The sequence below is a fragment of the Cebus imitator genome, unplaced genomic scaffold (genome assembly GCF_001604975.1).
Source record: "Cebus imitator isolate Cc_AM_T3 unplaced genomic scaffold, Cebus_imitator-1.0 Scaffold88, whole genome shotgun sequence".
Classification (NCBI taxonomy): domain Eukaryota; kingdom Metazoa; phylum Chordata; class Mammalia; order Primates; family Cebidae; genus Cebus; species Cebus imitator.
In genome coordinates this window covers 6,082,126-6,100,667 of record NW_016107403.1, presented here as the reverse complement: position 1 = coordinate 6,100,667, position 18,542 = coordinate 6,082,126, and the positions used below count along the sequence as shown (strand labels likewise).

At 37.4% G+C, this 18,542-nt stretch overlaps 1 protein-coding gene across 2 annotated transcripts in view; it reads left to right on the top strand.

The window, feature by feature from the left end:
- The window catches only part of STRN (striatin), a 124,767-nt gene that overhangs the window by 71,056 nt on the left and 35,169 nt on the right, over positions 1-18,542 (top strand). The window contains exons 7-10 of one of the 2 annotated variants that reach the window (XM_017534885.2): positions 1,561-1,696; positions 10,336-10,446; positions 12,580-12,666; positions 13,131-13,274. In XM_017534885.2, the coding sequence (XP_017390374.1) occupies positions 1,561-1,696; positions 10,336-10,446; positions 12,580-12,666; positions 13,131-13,274 (478 nt within the window). The remainder of the gene's footprint in view (positions 1-1,560; positions 1,697-10,335; positions 10,447-12,579; positions 12,667-13,130; positions 13,275-18,542) is intronic. The other variant, XM_017534886.2, reaches the window with a different exon arrangement.

Below are 18,542 nucleotides of genomic sequence, written 5' to 3'. Positions count from 1 at the left end.
TTTCCCCCAGGAGTTGCTTTTGTGACATTAAATATAATATTGAATGTTGAGAATACATTCAGACTTGCAGTTTGAGGTTCTATGTACTTCTTACGGATTTTCCCTGCTCTTTTTGTCAGGCAGTGAGAACAAGGACTTACAGACAAAGATGTTGACGATAGTCCCTCTGAATTACAGCTGGCATCTCATCAGGGTCCAGAAGAGGGAGGGATTAAGCCTTTAGGGTAAAAGAAGGTAGATTAGGCAATATATTTATATGTGGAACTATGAGAATTGGGGTGTCCTGTTGGCATAACTCTTCAGAGACACCTTTCTGCCTTAGTATGGCTGCCTAGGGAAAATTAGAACAGATTATTCAAATATGGTTTGTATTTATAAAAATACACATTCAAGAATGGGTTTTCGGTTCTCAGTCTGCCACACTGATCTTGCTTTTTTGTCGAATCAATTTGCTAGATGTTAGATTGGGAGGTGCTGTAAGCATAGAAGTATTTCTTGATTTTACAAAAATATCCCAAATAGTTAAACAAATTATTCTAGCATCATTAAGTAATCCTTTGATTTCTCCTATCCAGGTTTTGTATGTACCAGGACAGTTAAAGCCAGATAGGTTTCATCTATGGTGGCACCTTTGTTCCATTGGTAGTGGCTTCTTGGAAGTGCTATGCTGAGAAAGGTTTCTGATGCTGTATCTTGTCTTTGATGAAGAGTGCTGTGATTGATAAATGATACCAGTTGTCAGCATGGGAACAGGGCCATACAAGTCACGTGTTTGTCATCTCTTGGGCTCTGCTTCTGAACTCTTTAGTCTGTCTGTCTGGTCTATCCCATTGATCTGTCTGTAAAACTTTGATAATTTTAAGCCACTCCTAATAGCCCAGGGATAACATTTGATCATATCATGCTATTTCTGTTTTGCATGAAGTGAAGAAGCTGAAATCTAGAGAAACTGAGATATTGAAATTTTATTCAAAGAAATGCAAACCAAAGCATACAATTTCTTTAGGCCCATGTTGGTAAAGGTGACCTAGTATTTATAAAGAGCTTAGGTGTGTAGATCTCAAAAATTGTCTCTGCATGTATGAAGCTTAAGTTTTAACACTTCAACTGGATTTGTGATTCCAGTTATTTCTAAAGATATAAAAATGAACCGTAGCTGCCTTTACCAATTTGTTAGATTCAGTCTGAAAGAGCAGTGTTTTAGAGAAAAAAATTAAATGTATGGAGAGCTTCTAGAGAAAACCGATGCAAGGTTAGGACAGTAGAAATAATTATGGGAACCTAACAGAGTACCTTGTAAATTATCTACATTGTTTCAATACATGTCTTATATTTCCACATGTGGTTCTATTAATTGACTTAAGCCATCATATTGTTGAACAAAGTTTAAATCACTGCTTTAAAATTTATAATGTCTTTAAAAACAATGTGATTTTCACTGAGGTAGTACAGTTATTTAATACAACAAAGGTACACATTCTGAAGAAAATAATTGAATTTTCTTATTCAGCGGTAAAGGGAAACTATCTCCTTTATTTAATTTAGCATGTTTTTCATTAGATTGTTAGGAAAAAAGCATTGCCTGACAGCAGTGAAGATCGAGATACAAAAGAAGCTCTAAAGGAGTTTGACTTCTTGGTTACATCAGAGGAAGGAGACAATGAATCTAGAAGTGCAGGCGATGGAACAGACTGGGGTAAGGAAGCATACTGGATCCAACTAGAGATGTTAAATAAATAAAAAAAATCAGTGTTTTACCAGGAGGGCAACATCTTAAAGAACTATAATGTTGAAATATTGAACATTTTGTGAACTTATTACTACTGGCACCTTTTAACCAGGGTATATGTGTTCATATTGTTTAAGAAAGGTTGTGTAACTACCTCATTTAAAAAGAGGAAAAAAAAGCAATACAGTATGAATATTCTCTGTTTTCTGCCTAGACAGAACTTTCAAATCTAGAGGATTTTGGAGATCTCATTTCTGACATTTTATATGCAAAAAGAAGTATAGGTTAGAAAATTGTAGTCAGTCATTCATTCTAGTTTAAGATTCTAGTTTAAGATTTGACAGTTTGTACAAGACATAGAATTTTTCTTCTCAAAATGTTCTTTAAAAATTGAATATTTTAAACATCTAATAAGAATTAAAACAAGTATTCTGGGGAAATTTCCATAGCATAGATCATTCTAGTATGGAGACATTATCACTATCAAGTTATTAAGCACAACAAAGGTACACTTTTTGTTTTCGAGACAGACTGTAGCTCTGTCACCCAGTCTGGAGTACAGTGGCGCGATCTCTGCTCACTGCAACCTCCACCTCCCAGGTCCAAGCAGTTCTCCTACCTCAGCCTCCCAGTAGCTGGGATTACAGGCACCCACCACCATGCCTGGCTAATTTTTGTATTTTTAGTAGAGACGGGGTTTTGCCATGTTGGCCAGGCTAGTCTTGAGCTTCTGACCTCAGGTGACTTGCCTGCCTCAGCCTCTCAAAGTGCTAGGATTGCAGGCGTGAGCCCCTGTGTCTGGCCCAAAGGTACACTTTCTGAAGAAAATAGTTGATTTGACTTAAGGTAGTATTGTGATAAATTATTCAAAACAAAAGTGATTAATTCCATCAGGTGTATATATTTGTGTAAATGTGACAGAGAGAGATTGAAAATGAGAGAAATTTTCTCTTGAGATTGAAGGATTTCAATGACTTAATTACCTTACACTCTGTGTACTGCATTTTCCTTGGAGCTTTTCTATTTTTTTTTTGGGACAGAGTCTCACTCTGATGCCCAGACTGGAGCGTAGTGGCTTGAACACAGCTCACTACAGCCTCAACCTGCTGGGCTCAAGTGATTACAGGCGTGCACTACCATGCCTGGCAACTTTTTCTGGGTTTTAGTAGAGACAAGGTCTTGCCATGTCACCCAGGCTGGTCTCAAAATGGGTTTAAGTGATCCTCCTGCCTTGGTCTCCCAATGTGCTGGGATTACAGATGTGAGCCACCACTCCCAGCCTCCTTGGAGCTTTTCTTTGGGGTCAACTTAAATATGTTGAACTTTAAACTCTGTATGTTTTATTCATTTAAAAAATTAAGTTGGCTGGGTGGCTCAGACCTGTGATCCCAGGACTTTGGGAGTCCAAGGTGGGAGGATTGCTTGAGCCAAGGAGTTCAAGACCAGCCTGGGCAACATTGCAAAATCCTATCTCTACAAAAAAATATAAAAATTAACTGGGTGTGGTGGTGTGTGCCTATAGTCCCAGCTACTTGGGAGTCCAAGGTGCAAGGATCACTTTAGCTTGGGGAGGCTGAAGTGAGTCTTGATCAAGCCATGAGAGTGAGACCCTGTTTCAAAACAAAACAAAACAAAAAGGATAGATTTATTTTCAAACTCGTAATTATAGTTCTGCTGATGACCTAATATAACTTCCTATTTTCAAGGTTTTCTTTGAACCCTAAAGCAAAATTTTAAGGATATTTGGTGGCTCACATCTATATGCCATTAATTTGGCAAATTATATTTCAGTACAAATTAATGGCATATAGATGTGATTGTATATAAGACTTAGTTAAAACATACTAAAGTATTAATGAGAAGATATTTGGATTTTTTTGTTTTTTTTGAGACGGAGTCTTGCTCTGTTGCCCAGGCTGGAATATAGTGGTGTGATTTTTGGCTCACTGCAACCTCTGCTTCCTGGGTTCAAGCAATTCTCATGCCTCAGCCTCCTGAGTAGCTGGGACTACAAGGTGTGCGCCACCATACCCAGCTGATTTTTGTATTTTAGTGGAGACGGGGTTTCACTAAGTTGGCCAGGCTGGTCTCGAACTCCTGACTGACGTCAGGTGATCTGCCTGCCCCAGCTTCCCAAAGTGCTACGATTGCAAGCGTGAGCCACCACGCCCAGCCTTGTATTTACTTTTTTAAAGTTAATGTTATATGTTATTTCTTCCCAGGAGAGGATAGGGATCTGTTAGTTTAGGTCCAACCTTTTCATGATATTTGAACTTGAATTCTCCATATGAATTTTAAAATCATTTCTTCATGTTCCATGAATAACTCAAGATTTGATTTTAGTTTCACATATATGCAAATAATCTGCAGCTCACTGATATTTTTTCAATAGAGTGTTCTTCTCAATAAAAAAGATATCCCAAATTATACAGATTTCCATATTTATAAATAATATTTTTTGTTTTTTGTTTTTTGTTTTTCTTTTTCAACTTTTAGTTTTCGGAGTACTTTTGCAGGCTTGTTACTTGGGTATATTGAATGATGTTGAGGTTTAGGTTATGAAGGATCCTGTTACCCCATGTACTGAGCACAATACCCAACATTTGGTTTTTCAGCCTTTACTGCCCTCCCTGCCTCCCGCCTCTAGTAGTCCCCAAGTGTCTTTGTTGCCGTCTTTATGTCCATGAGTACCTAATTTTTAGCTCCCACTAACAAATGAAAACATACAGTATTTGCTTTTATGTTTTGGTGTTAATTTACTTAGGATAAATATTGATTTCAATACACCTTCAAGAACTAGAACACAGGCTATAAGCCTGGAACCCAGGTATGACTTCTGTCCAAATGTTACTTAGTGTGTTTTGCTTAAAATGAAGAACTTTTTTACATTTTTAGTTATGCTCATTAGAAATACTAATTAAATCCCTTTTTTTTGGGGTATATTTCTTCTCTGAAGGAAAAATAAAAGAATTCTAAAGCCAGAATGAAAAAAGTAAGATAACTTTTTCTTCTCTCAGTAATGTTAAAAATTTTGTGGAAATTTTTCCCCTTCACAACTGCTTGGTCATTATATATAGTGACTGATAAGAAAACTCTCTTAGATAAGTTCAAGGAAAAGATTTCCTAATGTTTTTAACAAACAAAAATAGATTTTTTTTGTAACCTTTTTTTCATCTGAAACATTGTACAATAAAACTAATTTGTGATTACCCCAAGGAAATGTTCTTTCTCTCGCTCTGTCACCAGGCTGGAGTGCAGGGCATGATCTAGGCTCACTGCAACCTCCACCTCTCGGGTTTAAGCAATTCTCCTGCCTCAGCCTCCCCAGTATCTGGGACTACAGTTGCCTGTCACCGCGCCTGGCTAATATTTATATTTTTAGTAGAGACAGGATTTCACCGTGTTGGCCAGATGGTCTCGATCTCTTGACCATGTGAGCAACCGCACCTGGCCGAATCTAATTTTTTTTTTGAGACAGAGTCTTACTCTGTCGCTCAGGCTGGAGCGCAGTGGTGCAATCTTGGCTCACTGCAACCTCCGCCTCCTATGTTCAAGCAATTCTCCTGCCTCAGCCTCCTGAGTAGCTGGGATTACAGGTACCTGGCACAACACCTGGCTAATTTTTGTATTTTAGAAGAGATGGGATTTCACCATGTTGGTCAGGCTGGTCTTGAACTCCTGACCTCAAATGATCCCCCCTTCTCAGCCTCCCAAAGCACTGGGATTACAGGTGTGAGCCACCGGGCCTGGCCCATTAGTTGAAACTTTTAATGACTTTTCTTGTTGTGGTGTTAAGTTACTGTGGGTTGACTGTCTATCCCTGATGTGAAAATCGAAATCTGAAATGCTCCAAATTCTGAAACTTTTTGAGCACTGATGATACTTAAAGAAAATATGGCTGGACGTGGTGGCTCACACCTGTAATCCAAGCACTTTGGAGGCCAAGGCGGGCAGATTACCTGAGGTCGGGAGTTCAAGACCAGCCTGACCAACATGGTGAAACCCCGTCTTAAAAATAAATAAATAAATAAATAAATAATGCATGGGAGCATTTTGGATTTTAGATTTTTGGTTTGGAGGGTGCTGAACCAATATGATACAAATATTACAAAATCCAAAATGGTTTGAAATCCAAAATACTTCTAGTCCTAGGTATTTCGAGGGATAGTCACCTGTAGTGTATTATTTTGCTTTTATATTGGAGCTTCCTTTGAGAGGAAGAAACTGATTATACTTCTAAGTCCAGCTGATTTCTTGCCTTTTGGACTCAGTTGCAAATTACTTTCTAGGACGGTTGGTAGATTCATTTGCCCCAGAATCATTAAAAAATAGCCTTCTGGGCCAGGTGCAGTGGCTCATACCTGTAATCCCAGCACTCTGGGAGGCCGAGGGTGGGCAGATCACTTGAGGTCAGGAGTTCGAGACCAGTCTGGTCAACATGGCAAACCCCTGTCTTCAAAAATCAGCCAGGCGTGGTGGCAGGCGCCTATAATCCCAGCTAGATCACTTGAGGTCAGGAGTTCGAGACCAGCCTGGCCAACATGGCAAACCCCTGTCTTCAAAAATCAGCCAGGCATGGTGGCAGGCGCCTGTAATCCCAGCTACTGTGGAGGCTGAGACAGGAGAATCCCTTGAACCCAGGAGGCAGAGGTTGCAGTGAGCCGAGATTATGCCACTGCACTCCAGCCTGGGTGACAGAGCAAGACTCCGTCTCAAAAAAAAAAAAAAGGCATTTTCTGGTGCAGTGATAATATTGACAATAGTATAACCATAGCACACAATAAATTCATCTGCCTTTACTTTTCCTTAAATCATGTAAATTTGCCTTTAACTCTCTAAGATCTTACCTTCAGGGAGTCTGTCATAGTACCAGTGCCACTTCTTTTCCTTTTTTTATGGTAAATACTTGAAGAGTTATCTAAGATAAGTAGTCATTGAAGAATACAATGACTATTTAGTGACTGGCTTTTCTTTCAAGAAAACAAGTCCAGAAACCAAGGGGAAGTTAAAGTGAAACAGGCCTCTATTCTGTCTTACTTCCTACTGAGCTTGTGTATCAAGTTACTCATGTTAGGCAACAAGTCCACCAACATAGCTACATCTACTGTGCTGCACTGGGGTCTTTCTCTGAGGAATCACACGTTTGCATAGATACAGTTGGTCCTTTTCACTATGAATCATATTGCAAGGGCACCAGAGATTGGTTTTTCTCCAAGGACAGCTGTACTGTTCCTTGTGTAACTGCCTTTACTTTAATGTATGAGTCATAGCTCCGTATAAAATTATATGATACATGTGTGTACATTTTACCTAGTCTATTATGTGAATCACATGAGTGACTCTTCTCACAACTGAGTTGTCTCATTCTTTAGTAGTGTACTGGATAGTTCTGTTAATGAGTATGAGTAAATGGAATATTTCCATTTATTGGAGGTTTCTTTACCAGTATTTTGACCTATATGTTTTAGGATTTTATAATTCAGATTCAAAGGGTTCTCTTTTAACATATTAACAAAACTAGATTGCAAATCTTCTCTAATTGAGTGAACATTTAAGCCATTTTAAGGATTCTCTCCATCTCTCTTATGTACTACCCCCACCCCCCCCCCAAAAAAAAAAAGGATAATATGCTTAGGTTCAGAATCTGGTTAGATTCTAGCAAAAAAATATTTTACCATACATCTTCCATGATTCCTATTGTTTTTATGAGTCTAATAAGATTGTAAAGCTACATTTTAACTTCAAAAACCTGAAGACGTTCTGGGTACCCAAAAGCCATCCAGTTTAATTTATTATTAAGACCCAACTGATGAAAATTAACATCTTTAATTGTTATGTCTTTCCGGGAAAATAAAGAATGTTTCTACTATTGATAGGTTATAGTTAAGTATCTAAAAATATTGTTTAAAATTATGCCCTTTTTTTATTTTATTTTTTTGAGATAGAGTCTTGCTCTGTTGCCCAGGCTGGAGTGCAGTGGTGTGATCTTGGCTCACCACAGCCTCTGCCTCCTGGGTTCAAGTGATTCTCCTGCTTCAGCCTCCAGAGTAGCTGGGATTACAGGCATGTGCCACCATGCCTGGCTGATTTTTTTTTGTTTTTTTTAGTAGAGACAGGGTTTCTCCATGTTGGTCAGGCTGGTCTCTAACTCCTGACCTCAGGCGATCCACCTGCCTCAGCCTCCCAAAGTGCTGGGATTACAGGCATGAGCCACTGTGCCTAGCCTAAAATTATTCTTAATAGTATTATATTCAGAGGCCCAGTAAACAGTTTTCTAAACTGGATTGAAACTTAAGTTAGTAAAAACAGATTTCTGTTTAATATGATTCATTTCGATTTATTCCCATCATTCATTCAACAAATATTGATCAAGTGCTTTCTATTTGCTGGGTTTTCTAGGTGAAGATCCTTATTCTTCTGGTGCTTACATTCAGCTAAGAGAATATAGTATGTCAGAAGGTGATAAATGCTATGGAAAGTAGAAAAAGTATAGAGTAAGGGAGATGAGGAGAGCTGGGGTCAGTGTGGGGTGGAGAGGACAAGTTACAATTTAAAATAGAGTGGTTAGCTGGGTGTGTGGCTCATTCCTGTAATCCCAGCACTTTGGGAGGCTGAGATGGGAGAATTGCTTGAGGCCAGGAGTTTGAGACCAGCCTGGGCAACATAGTGAGACCTCATCTTTATAAAAAAATTTTTTAAACAATTAGCCAGGCATGGTGGTACATACCTGTAGTAGTTCCAGCTACTTGGGGGGCTGAGATAGGAGGATTGCCTGAGCCCAGGAGATCAAAGCTGCAGTGAGTTGAGACTGTGGCAGTGCACTCCAGCTGCTTTGATAGAATGAGATTCTGCCTCAAAAATAAAATTTTAAATTAAAAACCCATAAAATATAGTGGCCATAGTAGGCCCCATTGAGAAGGTTACAACTGAGTAAAAGACGTGATGAAGAAATTGGCCATATGGTATCTGGGGAAGAAGTATTCAGAAAGAAGAAATCCAGAGCAAATGCCCTAAAATAGCATCCCTGGCATGCCTGAGAAATTTAAGTGAGCCAGGGTGGCTGGAGCAGGGTGATTCTAGGGAGAATATAGTAAGAAATGACCAGATCATGTTGGGCCATGTAGACCAGTGGTGAGACGGGGAGCCATGGGAGGAATTTGAACAAGAAAGGTGACAATATCTTTTATTTTAAACCATCACTCTGGCTGCTGCATTGAGAATAGACTACATAGGGAAACAAGTGTTGATAATAGGCTTAGGGGAGGGAGAACAATTATTGTAGTAATCCTAGCAAGAGATCATAGTGGTCAGAGAAGTAATATATGTGCTGAGAAGCCAGATTTTGAATATTTGTGAAGGTAGAAAAAACAGTTTTTCCTGATATACTTAATGTGGGGTGAGAAAGAATGGGTTTTGCTCTGAGCAAGTACATGTATGGAGTTGTCATCAGATAAGGTGGGGGACTCTTTAGATGGAACAGACTGGATCGGGAGAGGGGTTGGATGTTTGGTTTGAGGTACCTGTTAGACTTTCTAATGGAAATGTAGAGTGAGCAGTTGAATATATCAGTCTTGGTTTCAAGCTAGCATTCTGAGTTAACATTTAGATAGCATTATATAGTATTTAGATTGTTTTATAGTAAATATAAATCCATAACATTTTTAAAATTTTCTTCTCTTGAAATAGTGACAATTGATTATTGCATTTCTTTACCATTAGCAGCTCAGTTTCCTGTTTTAAGAATTTATAAACTAACACATCATTTAAATTGTAAATTTTAAATGAAGATTGATTAATAAATTTTAACAAATGCTGTGTATTAAGCCTGTAAAATATTAGCATTTATTGATGAACATATGCTAAAAATATAATTCTTTAAAAGATCACTGGCGTTTGTTTTGTGCAATTTCTAAGTAATAATTTTCTCTCATTGCATAAATTAATACAAATTTTTTTGTGAGTTAGTCCTAGTGGAATTCTGAAAATGAGAAGTTTTGTTTGTTTGTTTGTTTTGAGACAGAGTTTCACTCTTGTTGCCCAGGCTGGAGTGCAATGGTGCAATCTCGGCTCACTGCAACCTCCGCCTCCCAGGTTCAGACAGTTCTCCTGCCTCAGTCTCCCAAGTAGCTGGGATTACAGGCATGAGCTACCTACCGTGCCTGGCTAATTTTTTTTTTTTTTTTTAGTAGAAACGGGGTTTTACCATGTTGGTCAGGCTGGTCTCGAAATTCTGACGTCATGTGACCCACCTGTGTCAGCCTTCTAAAGTTCTGGGATTACAAGCATGAGCCACTGCACCCGGCCAAGAAGTTCTTGATTGTAAAGTGTTTGGGCTTAATTTACTAAAAATCACTAAAATCTTCCAGGTGTGTGTGTCTATGTGTATGTCTCTTTTAAGAGAAACTTTTTATTCTAGGAAATTGCACTGATCATTTCTTCTTAGTCATTATATTTTTTTGTGTGACTTATATATCTAATGAATAAACAGTGACTTTTTTTAAGTTAGTGACACTATAAAGAAAATGGTTATGTCATTCAGACATATTGACTCAGAGTGTTCAATATTTTATTGAATAAGGCTGTTTCATTTGTTTTACTCTGTTTAGAAAAGGAAGACCAGTGTCTCATGCCTGAAGCCTGGAATGTGGACCAGGGAGTAATTACCAAACTCAAGGAACAATACAAAAAGGAGAGAAAGGGGAAAAAGGGGGTGAAGAGTAAGTGGAAAACATTGTATCTGTAAATCACAAATCTTGCCTCTTTACATCCCCATTTTTTTTTTTCAATGTTTTCCTAAAACTACTTACTCTTTTTCATTTCTGCTCCTGACCTCTTTCCTTTTCACCTACTCTCAGGGGTTGAAATTAAACGATAAGCTATTTGATGATGAACTTAAAACAACCCACATGTACTTATAGAATCATATATACTGTATCCCAATAATAAATCCAGAGCCTCATGAGAGTGTTGGGCTATGTATTCAAACACAGTGATAATTTGGTTTTTTAAAAGTACCTGTGCTTAATTATAACAGTGATTTTTTTTTTTTCAGTGACAATTTATAATTCATTTCGTGTGACCCTCTGGCAATCCACCAAAATTATTGCTTACAATTTTAGACATTGGTGACAGAAAGAAAGTTAATTTCTACCCCTGAATATTCTATGTGTTCATAACATGCATTTCATTTGCTCATACCACTATATGCTATACAGGGCACAGAGTCAAACATACAACTTTAAAAAATATTTATTTTCTTTTTGAACATTTTGGGCCAGTTTCATTTATAACATTATTACCAATTACTTGTTTTCCTTTTCAATAAAATATGTGCCACATCAAAAACAAAAGCCAAAAGGAAATTTCTAGCCCTGTGAATCATATATGTTTAATTATTTCATTATGCAAATTGTTTAGCAATGAATCTAGTTAAGAATGTAAAATGGAAACACAAAAGCTTGCAAATCATTCCGGAAAACAATCTAAAACAGTCTTCTGAGAGGGGCAAGGCTAAACTACCTCCTTGTGTTTCTATCCTCGTTGACGATATGAACCTGGGCCTCACTTTTATGGCAATAAGAATTTAATTCTTTGAGATATTAAGGTAGTATAAAGTGAGATTAAAATCTAACTTAGCGAGAAATGTATTTTAAAGTTGCAAAAGACTGGAAAGATATATATTTTTTTCTCTGTCTGTAGTGATGCTAAAGCTTATTAAAGACAAGTCATTCCTGTTAGGACATTCTTTTAAACTTAAAACATTACTTAAAAGCATTTAAGCCTTTATTTAAAATATCTTAGAATTTACCAGTGTTTAGCTTGATTTGATAAAAAGCCAGTGTCTGTTATTGATGTTACATAATATCAGTCATTACATCCTGAGAGATGATGATGTTTAATGCTATCTCAGTCAGTATAGATAAATCAATGAGAAAGATTAATATTAAAACACAAGCACATTTTGTACCTTTTAGCCAAATATACTTACTGATAGACAATTTAATCTTAAAAAGCATAGGGAAATGATTTGTCATGGCTTTTGAGAGTCATGACAAAAAACCAGTTAAACTGAAATTTTGAGGAAAATTTGGATATCTTATGTGATAAATAGTTTCCAGATTAACTTAATGTTGATATATTTCTTTAGGCCATTATGCTACAAAAATGAATGTCTTGAAATATAAAAGATCTTTCAGATGGAAAGGTAGCCAGGACTTATGCACAATCCATCTACTTTTCCATTGATTATTCAGTTCTTGTCAAATATCAGGGCATTGCTGTAGTTGGAATTTAGCACTTAACTGAAACTGCACCATTTGACTGGAACAATATTCCTACTAATAGAAGCAACTGGATTTCTTAAATCGGGGGATTTGTGTTCAGACATCTAGCACGTGATTTTTTTAGTATGGTGAAGAAAAATGACACTGTAAGGGAGTGATTTTAACATCTTTCACTGAAGAGAGGTAGTACACATTTCAGCACATTTTGTTTAATGTCTTCTGTTCATGTTATCTTGATAAAATAGCAGTCTTGGAACAAGTAAAAACTTAGGATAAAAATAGAACCGAAGCCATGCTTTAAATTGGTATATAAAGCACTGACTTATAAACCACTATAAAGTTTTTTTTTAATTGAACTAGTACTCATTTGAAAAGTTTGAGTCTTTTCAATGTGGTCTAGTAGAGATATTTCCAGTCAAATCATGTACTCCAATCATACTATCTTGAAATACATTTCTAGGCATTAGTTAAAATTGCTTAAAAATAGTTGTATTCTTTGCTGGTATAGGAAAAAACCGTAACAGACTATGGGTAAGATTTTCCCATTCTTAATTAAACTTATAACAGGAAAAACTACTGAAGATCTGTTTCAGCCTCTATCCTATATAAAACAGTCAAAACAGGGATGTGGGAGAATGAAGAATCAAAGTTCAGGTAAGTAATGGGTAGGGCATGAGACTTTACCTCGGGTACCATAGCTTGAGGATGTAAGGCAATTAATGCAAGTTAATTTAAACAAACAAACAAACAGGGATGTTATTGTTTAATTCAGTGTACAGTAGGCTCACAGTCTATATCTGGCTACATTTAGAGCAATATACAGTAATTTGATTAAAGAATGTTATTTTTAATGGTCTAACTGGATACACATTTTTTTAAATGTAAATAGTGATGTTATCCCATTTACTTTATTTAAAAATATGTAAAGTATAATTCTTTTCAAGAAATAAACTTTTACAATAATTTGAAAACTTGAAAATAATTCTTATTAATCTAGTAGAATATTTTTAAAGGTAAATATTTACAATGGAAAATAAGGCTTATGATGCTATTTTGATGTAGTTAGATAATTCTCTTTTCTCTTTTTTGTCTTCCCCCACCCCCCCTTTTTTGGCTAGGGCCCAATAGGTCAAAACTGCAAGATATGCTCGCTAATTTGAGAGATGTTGATGAACTTCCTTCATTGCAGCCATCTGTGGGTTCACCTTCCAGACCCAGCAGCTCCAGGCTTCCCGAACATGAAATTAATAGGGCAGATGAAGGTAAGTATTTAAGATACTCTGGAGCACAAAAAGCATTTGGATGTATATCTTTAAATTCATTCATTAGAAAGGACTTTCCTATCAGAGAGAATTTTAATCTGCAGATATTTGGTCTGCATAGTTTTCCCCAGCTGCAAACTTTCTTACTTTCAAGGGAGTTTGAGTCCAACTTTAATCTTCAAGACTTGAGAAGGTGCATATACTTAAAAACCAACTCTAAATTCTGATTTAAAATATCCACTAGCTCCACTGATGCCCATGGTTCTATATATACCATTCCAACATTGGGAAAATTAAGTCTATAAATCGGTAGTAAATGTTTACCTTGAAACTCATATAAATATTTTATTTAAGTAATTTATTAATGGTAATTGAAAAAGGGGATAAAGTCACCTAAAAGCCTAGTCACATAATCTACTATTTTAACTTGTTCCCTTTCAGTCCTGGTTCACATGCATAGACTTTTTTTTTTTTTTTGAGATGGAGTCTCACTCTATTGCCCAGGCTGGAGTGCAGTGGGGCGATCTTGCCTCACTACAACCTCTACCTCCTGGGTTCAAGCGATTCTCTTGCCTCAGCCTCTCGAGTAGCTGAGATTACAGGCACCTGCCACCATGCCTCGCTAGTTTTTTTGTTTAGTAGAGATGAGGTTTTGCTCTGTTAGCCAGGGTGGTCTTGAACTCCTGACTTCAAGTGATCTACCCACCTCAGCCTCCCAAAGTGCTGGGATTACAGGCATGAGCCAACGCGCCTGGCCATAAATACAGTTCTTTCTTTTAGACACGAGGTCTGATTTATCTATTTATAAATGTATAAAATGCTTATATGTGGAAATTGATTTTAAAATACATATTTAAGCTGAGCATGGTGGTTCCTTGGAAGGCTGAGGTGGGAGGATCACTTGAGCTCAGGAGTTTTGTTTTTTGTTTTTTGTTTTTGAGACAGGCTGTTACTCATGTTAGAGTGCAGTGGCCCAATTACAGCTCACCGCAACTTCGACCTTGCAGACTCAGGTGATCCTTCCAGCTCAGCCTCCCAAGTAGCTGGGACTATAGGCATGTGCCACCACACCTGGCTAATTTTTTGTATGTTTATTGTAGAGACATGGTTTTGTCATATTGCTCAGGCTGGTCTCCAGCTCCTGGGCTCAAGTGATTGAACTGCCTCAGCTGGGATTACAGGCATGAGCCACTGCACCCAGCCCCAGTTCAGGAGTTTGAGACTGTAGTGCCTGACAATTGAGTCAGTGAATAGGTACTGCCCTTCAGCCTAGGTGTCATAGTGAGACCCTGTCTCTTAAACAATCAAATATTTACATTAGCTGAAAATTCAGAATGACATAAAGGTAATGTTGATTAATGTGTATTTTAAAATATTTAGTTAAAAAATTAATCCTGAATTTAAGTACTATATTTGCATTGTCTCTTCAAATTATTATTTGTTGGTTAACACAGCCTGAGAAAAAGCCACAGAATAATTATATGTGTTTTTCTTATTTTTTAATCAGTTACATTTTAGAGAGACATAAACTGACATGACTTAGATGTATAGATTTTCATGATTGGAATACTTTTTCAGTGAAGTTTTTGACTAGTACATGGTTAATTATTTGTTAATTATAGCATACTTGGAGTTTATTACACATACAAGGAATCAACACATTATACTCTAGATATAAAATTTATTTGATGGAGACCCATGTCTTTTGAATTACAGATGTGAGGTCGTGGTCCTCAGTAGCTTTGTTGGATCACTAGGAGATGCATTCTGTTGACGTTATAGGTATGAGACTTCTAATCAGTTGCATTTATTCCAAGATCAGGTTGAGATAAGGAGAAAAGTTTGTTTTTCTCTTATTCTCATAATTCAAAAAGTTTACCAGATTTCATCTTGGTCTATATGTGAATTATACAGAATTCTAATAATACGTATAAGGAGAATATGTACTATTTATTAAATGGCAGATGCAGAAAAGCATTATATAAGCCATAGAAGATGTCCTTAGTAAAAAACATAGTGAAGAATTTTAAAACTCAAGCACTGAATGTTCGTTTAACATGCTATCTGCAGCAGTGTTCCTAAGCCTTCTCCTTCAGGGCAGGTTTTTCAGAAATAGAAAAGACATTTAAGAAACAGATTGTATGTTTGTCTTAACTGATACTTCTTGGTCTTCAGTCTACTTTCAGAAAGAACATTAATTCGCTATGTGTGCTCTATAGTTTTATTGTAAATTCGGAAAGGCAGGATGGGGTGCGATTGCTCACGCCTGTAATCCCGGCACTGTGGGGGACTGAGGCGGGCAGATCACTTGAGGCCAGGAATTCAAGACCAGCCTGGCCAACGTGGCAAAACCCTGTCTCAACTGAAAATACAAAAATTAGCCAGGCACAGTGGCATGTGCCTGTAGTCCCAGCTACTTGGGAGGCTGAGGCAGGAGAATTGCTTGAACCTACTAGGCGGAGGTTGCAGTGAGCTATCGCACCCCTGCACTCCAGCCCGGATGACAGAATGAGATTCTGTCTCCAAAAAAAACCAAAAAACAAGCAAACAAAAAAAAAAACCATAAGGCAGTGTCACATTTAAAAGGCACAGGGTTTTTTTTTTTTTTTTTTTTTTTTTTTTGGTAAAAGCTGATTAGGGCTAGTAAGGTTTAGTTGCCAGATGGAAATGTGACAATGATGCTTATTATTGCTCTCTCTCTTCAGTCCTGGAATGTCCTGGTGTCCTCTGGTGTGTGAGGAAAGAGTTGTTGCTTACTTCATTTTTAGGTTTTACTTGGCTATTTGTAGAGCATTAGTTAGAATTAGCTTACATAATGCGTATGGTCTATCCTGGAACTCAGTCTTTCACACCTGAACAAAGTTAATCTGGAAATGTTAGAAATGAAAACAAATCAAACAAAAAATACCTGGCTGAAGACCTAGCACCCGTAGTCTCATGTGAGTCATTTGACTGATTGTTTTTTTACCTGAAAATTGCTGTTCTGTCTTAAACAATTCCTGTTCTTCATTAGTAAATGTTTAGAGTTGTTTTAACTTGTCAGGTGATATATGGTATTTTGGGTAAAACCTATTTTTATTTTTGCTACTGTATTGTATGGTGGTTTGATAAGGTCTTAGTTTATGCTCTATTTTGTTCTAAAGAGGATTTTAAGAGTTTGTCACTATTGTTTTTAAAAGCAAGTAATTATTCTTTTTACATTTTTTTAAGAGATAGGCTCTTGCTATTGCCAAGGTTGGAGTATAGTGGTGCAGTCATAGCTCACTATAGCCTCAGACTCCTGGACTCAAGAGAGCCCCCTGCCTCAAGCCTTCTAGGTAGCTAAAACTAGAGGAATGCACCACTGTGCTTGGCTAATTAAAAAAAAAAAAAAATTGTAGAGACCAGGCGCAATGGCTCACGCTTGTAATCCCAGCACTTTGGGAGGCTGAGACGGGCGGATCACTTGAGGTTAGGAGTTTGAGACCAGCCTGGGCAACGTGGCAAAACCTCATCTCAACTGAAAATACAAAAATTAGCTAGGTGTGGTGGTGGATTCCTGTATACTCAGCTACTTTGCTTAAACCTGGGAGGCGGATGTTGCAATGAGCTGAGATCGCGCCAGTGTACTCCAGCCTGGGCGACAGAGTGAGACCCTGTCTCAGATTTTTTTTTTTTTGGCTCTTCTTTATTACCCCTTTCTACACTGAAGTTTGCCCATAAGTTTTTTGTTGTTGTTGTTTTTTGTTTTTTTTTTTAAGAGAAGGGGTCTCACTCTGTCACCCAGGCAGGTCTCAGACTCAGCCCCACAGGGTTCTCCTACCTTGCCACCTTGGTCTCTCAAAACACTAAAATTACAGGCATGAGCCTCTGAGCCTGGCCAATTCTTTCATTTATTCAAAGAGTATTTATTATTAGACATGATTGAATATAAAACTGAAAATGTTGGGTACATGTGCGTACAGTTGACTTGTTTCTTTTAAGAAAGTTAATTCACTCCTTTAGCAGCTAGAGTTTGAACTACTAAATTCATCTGACTGACTCACAAATGTTTGTCATATGTAACCACCTCTAGGAAACTACTCAAAGACCATCTCTGACGTTTGTCAGAACAACTTGCATTTATAAAAAGTGACATTTTGTTATTGACCAAATTAAATAAAATTATTATTTTAATTTGACATTTTGCTTTTAACTGATTTTTCTGTGATGATTGTTGAAGGAATTGGATTGGTATGTTCAAAATGTTACAGAATAGGATATTTCAAGTCATTCACAAAGTAAAACTGATATCTTTGAAGCACAGTTTGCAGCTAATGAAAGTGTTCAAATGGACACTTTAAAAATTTTTCTGGCCAGGGGCAGTGGCTCACGCCTGTAATCGCAGCACTTTTCGGGGTCAACGTGGGCGGATCACTTGAGGCCAGGAGTTTGAGACCAGCCTGGCCAACATGGTGAAACCCCATCTGTATTAAAAATACAAACATTAGCCAGGTGTGGTGATGGGCACATGTAATCCCAGCTACTTGGGAGGCTGAGGCAGGAGAATCGCTTGAACCCAGGAGGCGGAGGTTGCAGTGAGTGGAGATGGCACCACTGTACTCCAGCCTGGGCAACAAAGTGACACTCTGAGAAAAAAAAAATAAAGAAAAAACTTTACTTGAAGTAAACATTTTTAGATGAACTATAATATATCTACAGCAGAGTGCTGATATCATAAGGGTACATCTCAGTGAATTGTCATCAGGATAGAATTATCACCCTCCCATGTCACTTGCCCCTTAGGTCAACAAGTAGAACATTACCAGGGCCTTAGAAGTCTTCTTCTTGCTGCCCTTCTTTAATTACTACTGCTTTCCTGCCCCACAGAGGTAATACTGACTTGTAATACCACATATTAATTTTGTCACATGTAGGCACATTTTAGAGTTTTACATTTGAATTTTTTTGTATTCTTCCAGGTTATAAAATTAATGAATTATATTTTGAATGAGACTAGCACTTGTTATATATATTTAGTATTTAGTAGAAATTATTTAGTAATCAGCATAAAATATCAAATGAGGAAAACTTACTTTTCTATAGTTTAATTTTTCCATATAGTGAAAATGAAAGGACAGTGGATTCTTAGATTTGTTTCATGTTTTACTTTTTTTTTTTTTTTTTTTTGGAGTCTCGCTCTTGTTGCCCAGGCTGGAGTGCAATGGCGCGATCTCGGCTCACCGCAACCTCCGTCTCCCGGGTTCAGGCAATTCTCCTGCCTCAGCCTCCTGAGTAGCTGGGATTACA